This window comes from Sapajus apella, unplaced genomic scaffold (assembly GCF_009761245.1).
Source record: "Sapajus apella isolate SASKATOON/1434 unplaced genomic scaffold, GSC_monkey_1.0 scaffold125, whole genome shotgun sequence".
Taxonomy (NCBI): domain Eukaryota; kingdom Metazoa; phylum Chordata; class Mammalia; order Primates; family Cebidae; genus Sapajus; species Sapajus apella.
In genome coordinates, this window is record NW_022437065.1 from 3,914,888 (window position 1) to 3,929,434 (window position 14,547).

Consider the following 14,547-nt stretch of genomic DNA (forward strand, 5'->3'; position numbering starts at 1 on the left):
GCAGCTACTGAGACCTGAGGCAAGTTACTTGACCTCTCTATGATTACTAATTTTCATCTTTAAGGTTCAGTGGTACACACTAGAGAAGGTTGTAAGAATTAGTTATGTTTCTACTTGTATATTACCTGACATCTTAATTGCCTAACAAATAACAGCTACTATTATTGTAGTTCTTTGGTTTGTGCACAGCAAACCACCTTCATGGGAGCAACAGCATCAAACAGGTAATAATGGCTAGATAACAATGATGTGCAGAAACCAGTCAACAAATTTTCATTTGCATATTATTAGTTTTAGTTAGCATTTAAATCAGCTGGTAGGGTTATCTTGATTATGTTCATTGTCATGTATTTGTTTACACTTAAAAATTCAGTTAAGTCTTAAGAATTCAGCATTATTTAAAAGTTTTCTTGGGTTTTTGTTTTTTTGTTTTGTTCTGTTTTTGTTTTTCCTATGGATTATAATAGAACATTTGGTAACTTTCTCTTATTTATTTTAGGTTGATACTGTAAAGCGCTTGTTGATTAAAAAATTACCTCCTGTTCTTGCTATTCAACTAAAACGATTTGACTATGACTGGGAAAGAGAATGTGCAATCAAGTTCAATGATTATTTTGAATTTCCTCGAGAGCTAGACATGGAACCTTACACAGTTGCAGGTGTCGCAAAGCTGGAAGGAGATAATGTAAACCCAGAGAGTCAGTTGATACAACAGAGTGAGCAGTCTGAAAGTGAAACAGCGGGAAGCACAAAATACAGACTTGTGGGTGTGCTTGTACACAGTGGTCAGGCGAGTGGGGGGCATTATTATTCTTACATCATCCAAAGGAATGGTGGAGATGGTGAGAGAAATCGCTGGTATAAATTTGATGATGGTGATGTAACAGAATGTAAAATGGATGATGATGAGGAAATGAAAAACCAGTGTTTTGGTGGAGAGTACATGGGAGAAGTGTTTGATCACATGATGAAGCGTATGTCATACAGGCGCCAGAAAAGGTGGTGGAATGCTTATATACTTTTTTATGAACGAATGGACACAATAGACCAAGATGATGAGTTGATAAGATACATATCAGAGCTTGCTGTCACCACCAGACCTCATCAGATTATTATGCCGTCAGCCATTGAGAGAAGCGTGCGGAAACAGAATGTACAATTCATGCATAACCGAATGCAGTACAGTTTGGAGTATTTTCAGTTTATGAAAAAACTGCTTACATGTAATGGCGTTTACTTAAACCCTCCTCCCGGTAAGTATCAAGAGTTTAGCTTCTTAGTAATAAAGAATAATTTCTAGTAGGCATCAACATGTTTAAGTTCATAAAATTAATGTTTTCACTTTAAATGGGTCTAAATTAAAGTAGCCTGAGAAGGGTTCTTAACAAATTTAGGACTTCTCAAAAATAATGGAAATGCAGACTTGTTTGAAAATGGGGTTGGAAAATAAAAATTTGTTTTTATATCTGCATTTTATTTATAGGGCAAGATCACCTGTTACCTGAAGCAGAAGAAATCACTATGATCAGTATTCAACTTGCTGCTAGGTTCCTCTTTACTACAGGATTTCACACAAAGAAAGTAGTCCGTGGCTCTGCCAGTGATTGGTACATTGCTTTGGATTTTGATTTCTATTATACTAATACTTGGTTTGGTTCTTTAGTAGGCTGCTTTATTTTTTTCTAAACCATGAGAATCTTGTTTGAAGTTTGGAATACAGAATAAAAATAACTCTTGGCCGCAATAGTGAGAGGAATCATATTAAAATAGTCTAAAAATGGCCTTTTGTTACTCAGAAGCTGACTTCTGCTTCTATTGCCTTGTATCATATCTTTGACCTCTCTGTACCAAAGATTACAAGATGAGTCTGGGCACAGTGACCTGTAATCCCATCACTTTGCGAGGCCAGGGTGGAGGATTGCTTCAGCTCAGCAGCTCAGCAAGACCAGCCTAGGCAACATAGTGAGAACCCCATCTCTTCAAAGAAGATTTTTTAAATTACCCGAGTATGGTTGTGTACACATGTAATCCCAGCTACTTTGGAAGGCTAAGGTGGGAGGATCACTGGAGCCTGGAAGGTTGAGGCTGCAGTGAGCCATGACTGTGCCACTGCACTCCAGCTTGGGCAGCAGAGCAAGACTCTGTTTCAAACAAAACCAAAGATTACATGATGAAACTGAAAAGTGGAAGCTACTTATGAAATTTATTAATTCTTTGAACAATTTTCTAAAAAGAAAAAACTAAAAAAGAAATGTGTTAGGTTTTAGCTTACCTAGAGTGAATTCTGGCATAGATTAAAATGGTAAAAATTAAAATGGTTTTCTTAAGTTTCTAATTGTGAAAGTATAGAGGCCATGATATGTCAAGATAAGGGAACGGGGTGGTATTTTGTTGTTGAACCTGGGAAGAATTTGTTAATGGATTTTTAGAGGACAAGCTTTCACCTGTTTTGTAACTCTGAGAGAATAGACCAAGTCATAGTATTTATCCATTGTTTTAATACTAGAAGCAACCTTTACTGGTTCTCTCCTCAGCAGTAAAGGAAGATCTTTGTCTTTTTTTTGGTTCGTAGAGACTCATCCTTTTACTATAGGAAACAAGTTATTTAATTAATAGTCATAGATATTTTTTTTTTGTTTTAGGTATGATGCATTGTGTATTCTCCTTCGTCACAGCAAGAATGTACGTTTTTGGTTTGCTCATAATGTCCTTTTTAATGTTTCAAATCGCTTCTCCGAATACCTTCTGGAGTGCCCTAGTGCAGAAGTGAGGGGTGCATTTGCAAAACTTATAGTCTTTATTGCACATTTTTCCTTGCAAGATGGGCCATGTCCTTCACCTTTTGCATCTCCTGGACCTTCTAGTCAGGTAATCACACAGCTTTCTTTCTGAGTGATTAAATGTTTACAAATAAATTGTGTTTCCTGGAAGTTGAAGTCACAAACATATGCATCTACTTGATATGTTTACCTACCTAACAAACACACGCTCAATCTGACGTCAGTAAGTTCCATTTAAAATTACTGCATAGCAATGAAGAGTAATTGTTGGCTCTTTAAAAACATAAGAATTTTCCCTGTTCAGTTACATACAGTAGCTTAATTATAAATTTACTGTTAAGTAGATTTTTTTCTACTTTAAAGATTTTTTAAATAGCCTTAGATTTTTTTTAAAAATTACAAATGTGAAGAATTTATAATGAAATCCACCTCTGATCTCCATTCCCTTTCCCAAGAAGGAAAATAGTTTAGTTTGTATGATCAGTCCTTCCATAAATGGGTGCCTGTATCACCATATGTGCATACCCTTTTTATGCAAATAGAAGTATACGTATACCTTGTTGCTGTAAAACAGGTAATGTTTTATCCTTTACAGGCTTATGACAACTTAAGCTTGAGTGATCACTTGCTAAGAGCAGTACTAAATCTCTTGAGAAGGGAAGTTTCAGAGCATGGGCGTCATTTACAGCAGTATTTCAACCTGTTTGTAATGTATGCCAATTTAGGTAAGAATTTAAGTTTTTCAGAATTCTGTTTTGATGTGTCATATTAAATTGTGAAGTTACTTAGGTCAAGGGATGAAATATAATCTGATCTGAAATAGAAACAATTTCCTATAAAACCTGTTGTGAATTTCATCTGAACATGGCACTTTCACCTTTTACTTTAATTATGCCTGTGTCTTTGTAGTAGGCACACGTCAGAATCTGTGTCTTGATTTTTTTCTTTTTAATCTTCTAATGATGGTGCCAAATCTGGCTGCTTATTGAAAATACAGTTTTTAGGCCTCTTCTCACACTGATTGAATCAGCATTCCCAAAGCTAATGCCAGGGAATCCATTTTCAAAGGTCCCCAGATGATTGTGATACTCACCAAATTTAGATAAAGGACTTAGTCTGTACATACGTTTTTTGTTGAAGTAAATTGCAATTATGGATAATAAAAATATTTACTTAAAATATTAATTTAGGAGCTTGGTGCAATGGCTTATGTCTGTACTCTCAACACTTTGGGAAGCCAAGGCAGGAGGATTGCTTGAGCCCAGGAGTTCAAGATGAAACTAGGCACTATAGGGAGACCCTATCTCTACAAAATAAAAATTAAAAATTAGCTGGGTGTCAGTAGGCGGAGGTTGCAGTGAGCCGAGATCGTGCCACTGCACTCCAGGGCTTGGGCAACAAACCAAGACTCCGTCAAAAAAAAAAAAAAAAAAAAAAAAAAGTTGGGTGTGGTGGTGTATGCCTGTACTCCTAGCTACTTGGGAGGCTGAGGTGGGAGGATCACTTGAGCTAAGGAGGTCAAGGCTTCAGTGAGCCGTGATTGTACCACTGCACGCCAGCCTGAGCAACAGTATGAGACCCTGTCTCCAAAAAGCAAACAAACCAAAAAGCTGTATATCCAAAATGAAGTTCTCTGTCTAAGCATTCCTGTCATTTCAGGTTTTTTTCTGTGACCTGACTTAATCACCATTGGATCCATGGTTCTTTTAACATAAGGGAGATGCTACCTTTCATTTGTCTCTTTAGTTTGTCTTCTTTTCCTTTACCTTTTCCATACTGCAAATATTTGGGTATTTGTAGATGAGGAAGAAGAGAATATTTATTACACAGATAAGCGTTAAGTGGAATCTGTATTTCAAACTTAAAAATGCAAAATTTAGACTTTCAGAAAAATCCCACGTGTTCAACTCTTTTTCTAGATAATTGCCTGTTCACAAAGCACACATCATTGTTCCATAATGTAAACTACTGTAAAATTTTCCTGCTGGAAACAAATACTGTAGGGTCTGTAAACCTTAATATTAAATCCTTAAGGCTCAGATATGTATTGGGATTGAGAATTATTTGGATTTAAGAAAAGCAAGGCAATGCATATATCAACATCCCTATAGTAGGGTCTGAGACAACAACTTACAATTGAACACAAATTAATATTTCTACAGTAAGACGTGAATATTTATAGCGAAGGGAGAAATGAAGACTGTAAGTAGCCTTTAGTCAGTTCTGGCTAGGTTATCCCGCCAAACACATTTTGACACCAACTTAGTGAAAAACTTTGTTGGCCTGGGCACGCTGGCGCACGCCTGTAATCCTAGCACTTTGGGAGGCTGAGGCGGGTGGGTCACGAGGTCAGGAGTTTGAGACCAGCCTGGCCAACACGGTGAAACCCTGTCTCTACTAAAAATTCAAAAATTAGCCAGCCGTGGTGGCATGCGCCAGTAGTTCAGTACTCAGGAGGCTGAAGCAGGAGAATTGCTTGAACCTGGGAGGCCGAGGTTGCAGTAAGCTGAGACCATGCCACTGTACTTCAACCTGTGCAACAGAGGAAGACTGCATCTCAAAAAAAAAAAAAAAAAAAGCTTTGGGCATCTTAGGATTTTAGATAAGAGGTTATGGACCTGTTTTTATTATGTTTCTGGGAATATGGCAATAAATAAGACTGCCTAATACAATGTAGAAGCAAATAAAAATGTAGTTGCCATAAAATAAGTTAATGGCTGTAATAGGGAAAATGCAAAGTGCATCATGGGGGTGTGGTACCTGAAGGGATTTGGGAAGCACAGAAGACTTAGTGGGGAATATGGTGTGGGAATTGGTTAGTTGAGCTTTTCATCTAGAGTGAACAGCAGATGCAAAGACTTGGGATAAACTTGCTGTGGCTTATTGGATGGAATGAAAGTTGTCTAGTCTGACCAGAATTGATATAAGATGGGAATGGCAGGAGTGCTGAGCAGGAGTTTCTGATCATGTGGTTCTAACAGGCCTTGTGAGAGAGGCTGAGGCACTGGATGAGCCATCTAGAAAGAGCACCGTGGCTACATTGTGGAATGGATTGCAATGGAGTAAGATCCCAGAGAGTGTTAAAATGATCTGTAGACATAAGATCATTGTGGCCTTTATTGGAACTGGCAGTAAGGAAGATACAAGTGGACAGATAGATATATGTGGTGCTTTTTATAAGAAGTGGAATCAGTTAATTTGGTGATTGGATATTCACAGAAGGAGGGGACAGGGAAGAGATGTGAAGAATTATGCCCAGGATTCTAACTTGAACAACTGTGAATGGATAGTGGTACCATTTAATAAGGGAAAACACAGGAGGAGAAACATGTATGTATGGAAAGAAAGGGGTGAGTTCAGTTTGGGTAGATTGAGTTTGCGCCTATCTGACACCCAAATGGAGATACATAGTAGAAAAGTAAGATTTTTGTCTTGAAATGTTTTTGAGTCATCTGAATGAAAGTATCTAGAACTTTAAAGCCATGAAAGTGGGCTAGATCATCCAGGAAAATCGGTGTGAAAAGATAGCCTGGCATGGGAACTTGGAGAAACATCAGTTTTTAAAGAGACAGGAGGAGTCGCAAATAAGAACAAGAAGAGGTAGAAAGAAAATTAGGAATCTAGGGAGGAGGAGGTGATTATGGTTTGAGAACTGCTCCTTAGACAGTGAAGAGGGGCCAAAACCAAATCTGCATAGGTTGAGGAATAGAAAATGGGAAAGTAGGCCAACCAAATGTAGGTATCTTTTTCAAGAAGTTTGGCTGTGGAGGAAAGAAGAGAGGCAGGCAACTTTAAAAAGAATTCTTGTTTCTCATTTCATATAGTTGTTTTGTTGTTTTCACCCTCCCTACAAATGAGGGTTGCAGTCTTGATTAGTCCCTTTAGACTCTCCAGGTCAAAGAAAGTGTTCATCTTCCAGCTGGGCGCGGTGGCTCATGCCTGTAATCCCAGCACTTTGGGAGGTGGAAGCAGATAGATCATGAGGTCAAGAGATTAAGATCATCCTGGCCAACATGGTGAAACCCCATTTCTACTAAAAATACAAAACCCCATCTCTACTAAAAATATAAAAATTAGCTGGACTTGTGATGTCACATGCCTATAGTCCCAGCTACTCGGGAGGCTGAGGCAGGAGAATTGCTTGTACTCGGGGGCAGAGGTTGCAGTGAACTGAGATCACACCACTGCACTCTAGCCTGGTAACAGAGGGAGACTCCATCTCAAAAAGAAGAAAGAAATTGTTCATCTAACTTAATAGTGGGCTGGTATGATTGAAATGTCATAGTCGTGGTCACTGTCACTGTTTAACAGTGTTAATACTTATACTCAATGGGTTTTCTTTTCTAATAAAACAGTTCTCTGAATACTAAGTAAAAGTTATGAAATTAAAAATCAAAACTTTTCTGATCATAAAATTATAGACAATATATTTTGTATAACTACTTGTTTTATTCATGAAGCCATTGCCATCTTAATTTTTTCCTCATATATATCTCCCTCTCTTCTTGCCCTCACTCCTTTGTTGTAGGTGTGGCAGAGAAGACACAGCTTCTGAAATTGAGTGTACCTGCTACCTTTATGCTTGTGTCTTTAGATGAAGGTCCAGGTCCTCCAATCAAATATCAGTATGCTGAATTAGGCAAATTATACTCAGTAGTGTCACAGCTGATCCGCTGTTGCAATGTTTCTTCAAGAATGCAGTCTTCAATCAATGGTAAATTTGAATGCTCCATTCTTTATGGTGGTTTTGTGTTTTGTTTTGTTTGTTTTTGAGACAGAGTTTCATTCTTGTTGCCCAGCTGGAGTGCAGTGGCTCCATCTCGGCTCACTGCAGCCTCCGCCTCCCCAGTTCAGGCCATTCTCCTCCTACCTCAGCCTTCCAGGTAGCTGAGATTACAGGCAGCCACCACCACACCTGGCTAATTTTGTATTTTTAATAGAGACGGGGTCTCACCATGTTGGTCAGGCTGGCCTCCAACACCTCACCTCAGGTGACCTGCCCGCCTCAGCCTCCCAAAGTGTTGGGGTTACAGGTGTGAGCCACCATGCCTAGCCCTCTTTACAGTAGTTTTTAAATGTTGTTGGGCATATATAGTATTGAGAGTCTGGAGGAAGATTTCTGCTTTGGAATATTTTAGTCCTGTACCTTTTCTACGCGTTTAATGGGAATCTTTTTTCTGTCTCCTTGTCACTGAGGTTGATACCATGTTTATGAAATAGTTTTAAGAATTAACTTTTTAGGCCACGTGCGGTGGCTCACACCTGTAATCCCAGCACTTTGGGAGGCCGAGGCGGGCGGATCGCCTAAGATCAGGAGTTCGAAACCAGCCTGGTCTACATGGTGAAACACTGTCTCTACTAAAAATGCAAAAATTAGCTAGGCATGGTAGTGGGCGCCTGTAATCCCAGCTACTCGGGAGGCTGAGGTACCAGAATCGCTTGAACCTGGGGGGCGGAGGTTGCAGTGAGCCGAGATTAACAACAACAGGAAAGTTAGCTGGGTGTGGTGGCATGCACTTGTAGTCCCAACTACTCAGGAGACTGAAGTGGGAGAATCACTTCAGCCCAGGAGATCAAGGCTGCAGTGAGCTATGGTGACACCACTGCACTCCAGCCTGGGTGATAGAGTGAGACCAAGTGTCCAAAAAAAATTTTTTTTTTATATTTAGAGTTTGCATTTTTACATCTCAGTATATCTGATTATTATAACGCATAATGTTACTTTCTTATTGTGCTTGGGAAACTTGATTTAAAATGTTACTTTTCTAAAATAAAACATTTGGCCAGGTGTGGTGGATCACGTGTTGTGGTGTGCACCTGTAGTCCCAGCTATTTGGAAGGCTGAGGCAGGAGAATCGCTTGAACTCAGGAGGCCAGATTTGCCATGAGCCGAGATCACACCACTGCACTCCAGCCTGGGTGACAGAGCAAGACTGCATCTTAAAAAAAAAAAAAAAAAAAAAAAGTATAGGCTATTTTCTATCGTGAAAGTTGTGTATTATTATTGTGGAGAAGCTTATTAGTTTTTTATTAATGACAAATCTATATTCTAGGTAATCCTCCTCTTCCCAATCCTTTTGGTGATCCTAATTTATCACAACCTATAATGCCAATTCAGCAGAATGTGGCAGACATTTTATTTGTGAGAACAAGTTATGTGAAGAAAATCATTGAAGACTGCAGTAATTCAGAGGAAACTGTCAAATTGCTTCGTTTTTGCTGCTGGGAAAATCCTCAGTTCTCATCTACTGTCCTCAGTGAACTTCTCTGGCAGGTAAAAGGAAAATAACATTTGTATGTTTATAATTTGATTTGTTACTCCTTTCATTAAGTTATTCACCATGTCTTGTTTTTAGGTTGCATATTCCTATACCTATGAACTGCGGCCCTATTTGGATCTGCTTTTGCAAATCTTACTGATTGAGGACTCCTGGCAAACTCACAGGTGGATACTCTTTTTGTTACTGGAAACAGGCTTGCCCAGGTGTTAGACATAACTGAAATTGATAGTCACCACCTTTTTTTTTTTTTTTTTATTCTATTGGGAGTTCGAGTGTTTTATCTTAAACTAAAACCTAGGACAAGGGTAAATAACAAGTTCTCCCCCTTTCCTCAGAATTTTATTTTCTTTTTTATTCTTTTCTCTCATTGCCTAAGTTTCATACTTAATAAGCCTTTTCTTTAGAAGGATGTTTTTTTAAATTAAGAGCTAGCTTGGGCTTTTGGTAAATATTTGAATTTCATTAATGATGCCCTAGGATTATTTTATGACTAAATTACATTTATTCTAGAACTAGTCATTTGAAGTAACTTAAAGTAGTCATTGGTCACAAGAAGTGTAATAGTATATTTAAAAGTAATTCCTAGCTAAGTACAGTTTCCATTTTTCATGGTATTTATATTCTGTAAAGTCACCACAGACACTGAGTTAGCAAATACTGAACCATTACTCCTAGGAGAAAATAGAGAATTAGATTTCTATAAGCTTCTGTTTACATTTTTATCAACCAGTTCAATACATAACCTTGTTTTATGTGTGTTTCTACTTCAAGTCACTTAATATATATTGTTGACTCATTAAGTTCACAGCCAACAGCTCTATAACTTAAGGCTGAACTCAAGCTTTTTTAACACATTCTCCATAAGGCGCATCGCAGCCGCCTTGTGCTTAGGAACATTAGACAGAACTTCAACATTATGTACTTAGGGGTCATTTTAAACATAAAAATAACAAAAGAACAAATATGTGGAAAATGTGGCACGAAGAAGGACACTTGTTTACAGTTTAAGCTGAAACATGATAGAATATCACTTTTGGACTTCATCTAGGAATGATTGTGTTGGACAACTTGATATTTTTACTGCTCTGCATGTGTCCACATATGACCTAGAAAGCACCTTGAGGATTGATTTTGCAGTTATAAAGTTTAGGAAGTAGGCAAATTCACAAATACAGAATTCATGAATAGAGGATCAATTATAATTAGTTTTTATGAGAAGTTTTAGAATTTTAACTTTTTTCCCCTTAAGAACTAAGGTTATCCAGCTTAACTGGCCCTCAGACTTTCATGAGAATTTTTCTATTTGTTTCTTTTGTAGTAAAAGTTGAATATATTACCTTTAATCCCAAGAGTTATATAATTGATGGTAAATTATGGTATTAGTTGACAGCTGTGCTAGGTTTTATAACTTCCCTTCCCACATGGAAGATAGTATAATAGTTAATTTGGGGAAACAATTCAAAGTCTGTATTGGAGTTTGCCTCCCATCTGTCAATGTAATAAACTCAAAAACAAGATCTGTAACAACAAAATGCTTAAAGAGAAGTTATAATCTGGAGTTTTAGTGGGGATTGCAAATACCAGAATTTGTGACTTAGTATTTTTCAAATCATCTCCAAATTTACCATAATAGATTACAAACAAATACTGTAAAAATAGCATTAAACCAAAAATCAGTTTTCATGAGACACAAAAGATAGTAGCATAGGATTTGAAAGCTTTCTTCTGAGTCGATTTTAATGAAATCTAACTTTTACTATTTTCTTTTTTTAAAATGCGGTATTTCTGGGAACAGTGGCTCACCCTGTAATAAGCACTTTGAGAGGCCAAGGCAGGAGAATCGTTTGAGGCCAGGAGTTCGAGGCCAGCTTGACCAACATAGCAAGATCTTGCCTCTCTCTATTTTTTTAAAAAAGAAAATTCTGTAAGCACTTAACAGTTTTAAACCAGTTAATCACATCTTAGCTCTTGTTTGATTAGAGCAAGTGTTAATGGCTAAGACATATATGCTAGAGTAAATGTGGAAATTACATTTTTGTGTAATCAGATAAGTAAGATATTGTTATATGAATCACTGACCCAAATGTGAAAATACTTTTCTCATAAATTAGCTTTTAATTCATTCAGTGAATAGTGTTCAACTATTTATGGAGTGTCTACCATGTGCCCAGCGCTGCTTGGCATCAGGTAATAAGGCAAGTGAAGATAGTATTATAAAAATGGCATTTGAGAACAGTTGATACTAATGGAGAGAAAATATGGTATGACAGAAATACTGATTTAGCACTTCATTATTACCTGAAAAAACAGAAGGTAAAAGCAATTTATATGTAGTGTTTCAAATTAAACAGCAAGAGGGCGTGGACATGGTTGACCTGTCTGAAATGATTAAGCTTTGCAGAATTGCTGAGTAATCTGTTTGGAAATCAATCATGAATGCAGTTGATGGAGGAAAAAAATCTTTTTGAATTGAAACATTCTATTAAGTAAAATACCATAGTGTACATTAGAGTCTTAAATTCTCAGTGTCCAGGTTACGTTTTCTAATTGAGGTAAAATTTACGTAACATAAAATTCATCATTTCAACCATTTTAAAGTATACGATTCAGTGACTTTTAGTACATTCACAATGTTAAATTGCCATTACTACTATCTGATTCCAGAACATTTTTATTACCCCAAAAGGAAACTCGTACCCAATTAAGCAGTCACTCACCATTCCTTCCAGCCCCGGCAACCACTAATCTGCTGTCTATGGATTTGCCTATTGTAGACATTTCATAAAAATGAAATCATGCAATTTGCATGTCTGTCTTCTTTCATTTAGCTTAATGTTTTCAGAGTCTATCCATGTTACATATGTCATTATATCTGGATAATTTATAAGATATATATACACCACATTTTATTTACTGGCACATAATATTTTTAACACAAAAGAAACAAGGCATGTTTGTGCCCCTACAACCTTGTTTTAAGTTAGTTATTTCAGGGAAAGACAGGAACTAGTTGGCTAGGTATCATTACTCTGTTGTAGTTTGAGAAGAGCTGAAATGAAAATCCTGTGTTATTGGCAAATCATCCAAATTGTACTATTGCCTGTCAAAATGCTTTGCCTGCCATGTATTTGCATTATTAGAATTCGAATACTGTACCTCTAAATTATGTCACTGAATCCTAACTTGCCTTCAGAGATGCAGTTTTATAGAAGGTATTGATGTATAGCAAATTACTTTTGACTACAGCAGTCATAACTTAGTTACTATTTAAAAATTTGCATTACTCTTGAGTGTCCTGAATTCACTTTAGGCAATGTGTTTAAATTACATACATGGCAGAATTATTTTGGATTGGTAATAAGTTAGTAAGAACGCAGCTGTATGACCTCAGCAAGCTGTATAACTCTGTGCCAATTTTCTCATCTGTTAAAAGGTTTAATAATAGTACGTACTGTCTAGTGTTAGATTAAATGACTAAATCAAAGACATTGTGTGGCACATAGTAGACACTTGGTATATATTAGATTTTAGACGTTTTTCTTTGATACCTGGTTCTCTTTCAGAATCCATAATGCACTGAAAGGAATTCCAGATGACCGAGATGGGCTGTTTGACACAATCCAGCGCTCTAAGAATCACTATCAAAAAAGAGCATACCAGTGTATAAAATGTATGGTAGCTCTATTTAGTAACTGTCCCGTTGCTTACCAAATCTTGCAGGTGAGGATTTTGTTGTTATAATTTTGTAGAAATCTTAATAAGAATTAAGGATTCTATTTTAAAAGAAGAGAATCATGAGAACTTGGGGTTGTCATTTTAAGTTAACTTTGAAGTATTCCAAATCCTCTCATATATATGATTTTATTTTCTTTTTCAGGGAAATGGAGATCTTAAAAGAAAGTGGACCTGGGCGGTGGAATGGCTTGGAGATGAACTTGAAAGAAGACCATATACTGGCAATCCTCAGTACACTTACAACAATTGGTCTCCCCCAGTGCAAAGCAATGAGACATCAAATGGTTATTTCTTGGAGAGATCACATAGTGCTAGGATGACACTTGCTAAAGCTTGTGAACTCTGTCCAGAGGAGGTAAAAAAAGCCACCAGTGTGCAGCAGATAGAAATGGAAGAGAGCAAAGTAATTCTTTATTTTATAGGCCAGTGTTTATGTTTTAATGATATTATTAAAAGATTGTGTTCAAGTTTTGGGTTTTGAAAAATGTTTATTCGGCTGGACGTGGTGGCTCACGCTTGTAATCCCAGCACTTTGGGAGGCCGAGGTGGGTGGATCACCTGAGGTCAGGAGTTCGAGAGCAGCCTGGCCAACATGGCAAAACCCCATCTCTACTAAAAATACAAAATTTAGCTGGGCATGGTGGTGGGCGCCTGTAATCTCATCTACCGAGGAGGCGGAGGTTGCAGTGAGTTAACATTGTGCCATTGCACTCCAGCCTGGGTGACAAGAGCAAAACTCCATCTCAAAAAAAAGATAAGAAAAATGTTTATTCTTTGTCATCTTAAGCAAATGAGGGAGCCTTCTTTTGGAGAAATTTCTGTGAAATTACCTGAGATGTAGTATTTCTAAGAGAATGCAAATCAGTTTTTTTGTTTGTTTTCAATTTATTTATTTGCAGTAAAAGTTGCTCATGAGTCAGTTTTGTAGATTTTTAAAATTTATTTCAAATAGAAAAGGTTAAAAATAAACTTGAGTTTGCCTACATAATTCTGTATCTTGAAATATTCAAAATTAGGAGCCAGATGACCAAGATGCCCCAGATGAACATGAGTCGCCTCCACCTGAAGATGCCCCATTGTACCCCCATTCACCTGGATCTCAGTATCAACAGGTAAACAGGAGTCAGTTTGTGGTTTTATCCCCTAGAACTAGGTTTTATGCTTAATTTTAGAGGATGGCTCAATTTTTTGTTGTGACTACAAAGTAACAGGATTATCTAGTCTAGCTTTGGGAGCATGATCAGAAGAAGAATGGTTTGGAGTGGAGGTCATGGTGCAACATGTTTCAGCTTAACCCCTGTAGGGTTTTCCTTGTCAAGAAGGTATCCTTCTTGTGCTAGTAGTTAATATAAAACTGTGTGAGAAATTATGTCAGCATAAAATGATCAGTGTTTAGTGCAGAGGATTATGGTGACCTTTACTATGAGGCGAAATCTTCACCTGGATTTTAAAGATATTAAGATACGGCAATGAAGTAAGAAGTCCTTGGTTACTTAGCCACAGGTTTCAGTGATGTTAAAAATAGCTGGAAAAAAAAAGGATTTGGGTTCCATAGGTGATTAACTGTAAAGTAAATAAATAGCAAATGAAATTAGATAAAGAAACATTCTAAATGAGAACTTTTTCTTTCTGAAACCAAAATGCAGCTAAATCAGCTCTTGTGAGGCAGTGGTACTCAAACTTGAACAGGCATGAGTCTCCCTTGGGGGGCTTGCTCCAGCAGAGGAGAAGGGGGCTGGAAAATGTGCATT

General features: G+C 37.3%; 1 protein-coding gene across 6 annotated transcripts in view; it reads left to right on the plus strand.

Annotated features, from left to right (window-relative positions):
- USP9X (ubiquitin specific peptidase 9 X-linked) overlaps nt 1-14,547 on the plus strand; it is a 144,614-nt gene that overhangs the window by 127,745 nt on the left and 2,322 nt on the right. For 3 of the 6 annotated variants that reach the window (XM_032261673.1, XM_032261672.1, XM_032261674.1), the window contains exons 35-44: nt 500-1,253; nt 1,484-1,607; nt 2,643-2,868; nt 3,376-3,505; nt 7,309-7,494; nt 8,834-9,054; nt 9,137-9,225; nt 12,625-12,781; nt 12,939-13,199; nt 13,813-13,908. In XM_032261673.1, coding sequence (XP_032117564.1) covers nt 500-1,253; nt 1,484-1,607; nt 2,643-2,868; nt 3,376-3,505; nt 7,309-7,494; nt 8,834-9,054; nt 9,137-9,225; nt 12,625-12,781; nt 12,939-13,199; nt 13,813-13,908 — 2,244 coding nt within the window. Of the gene's footprint in view, nt 1-499; nt 1,254-1,483; nt 1,608-2,642; nt 2,869-3,375; nt 3,506-5,999; nt 6,700-7,308; nt 7,495-8,833; nt 9,055-9,136; nt 9,226-12,624; nt 12,782-12,938; nt 13,200-13,812; nt 13,909-14,547 lie in introns of those variants that run through there. The other 3 variants (XM_032261675.1, XM_032261676.1, XM_032261677.1) reach the window with 2 other exon arrangements.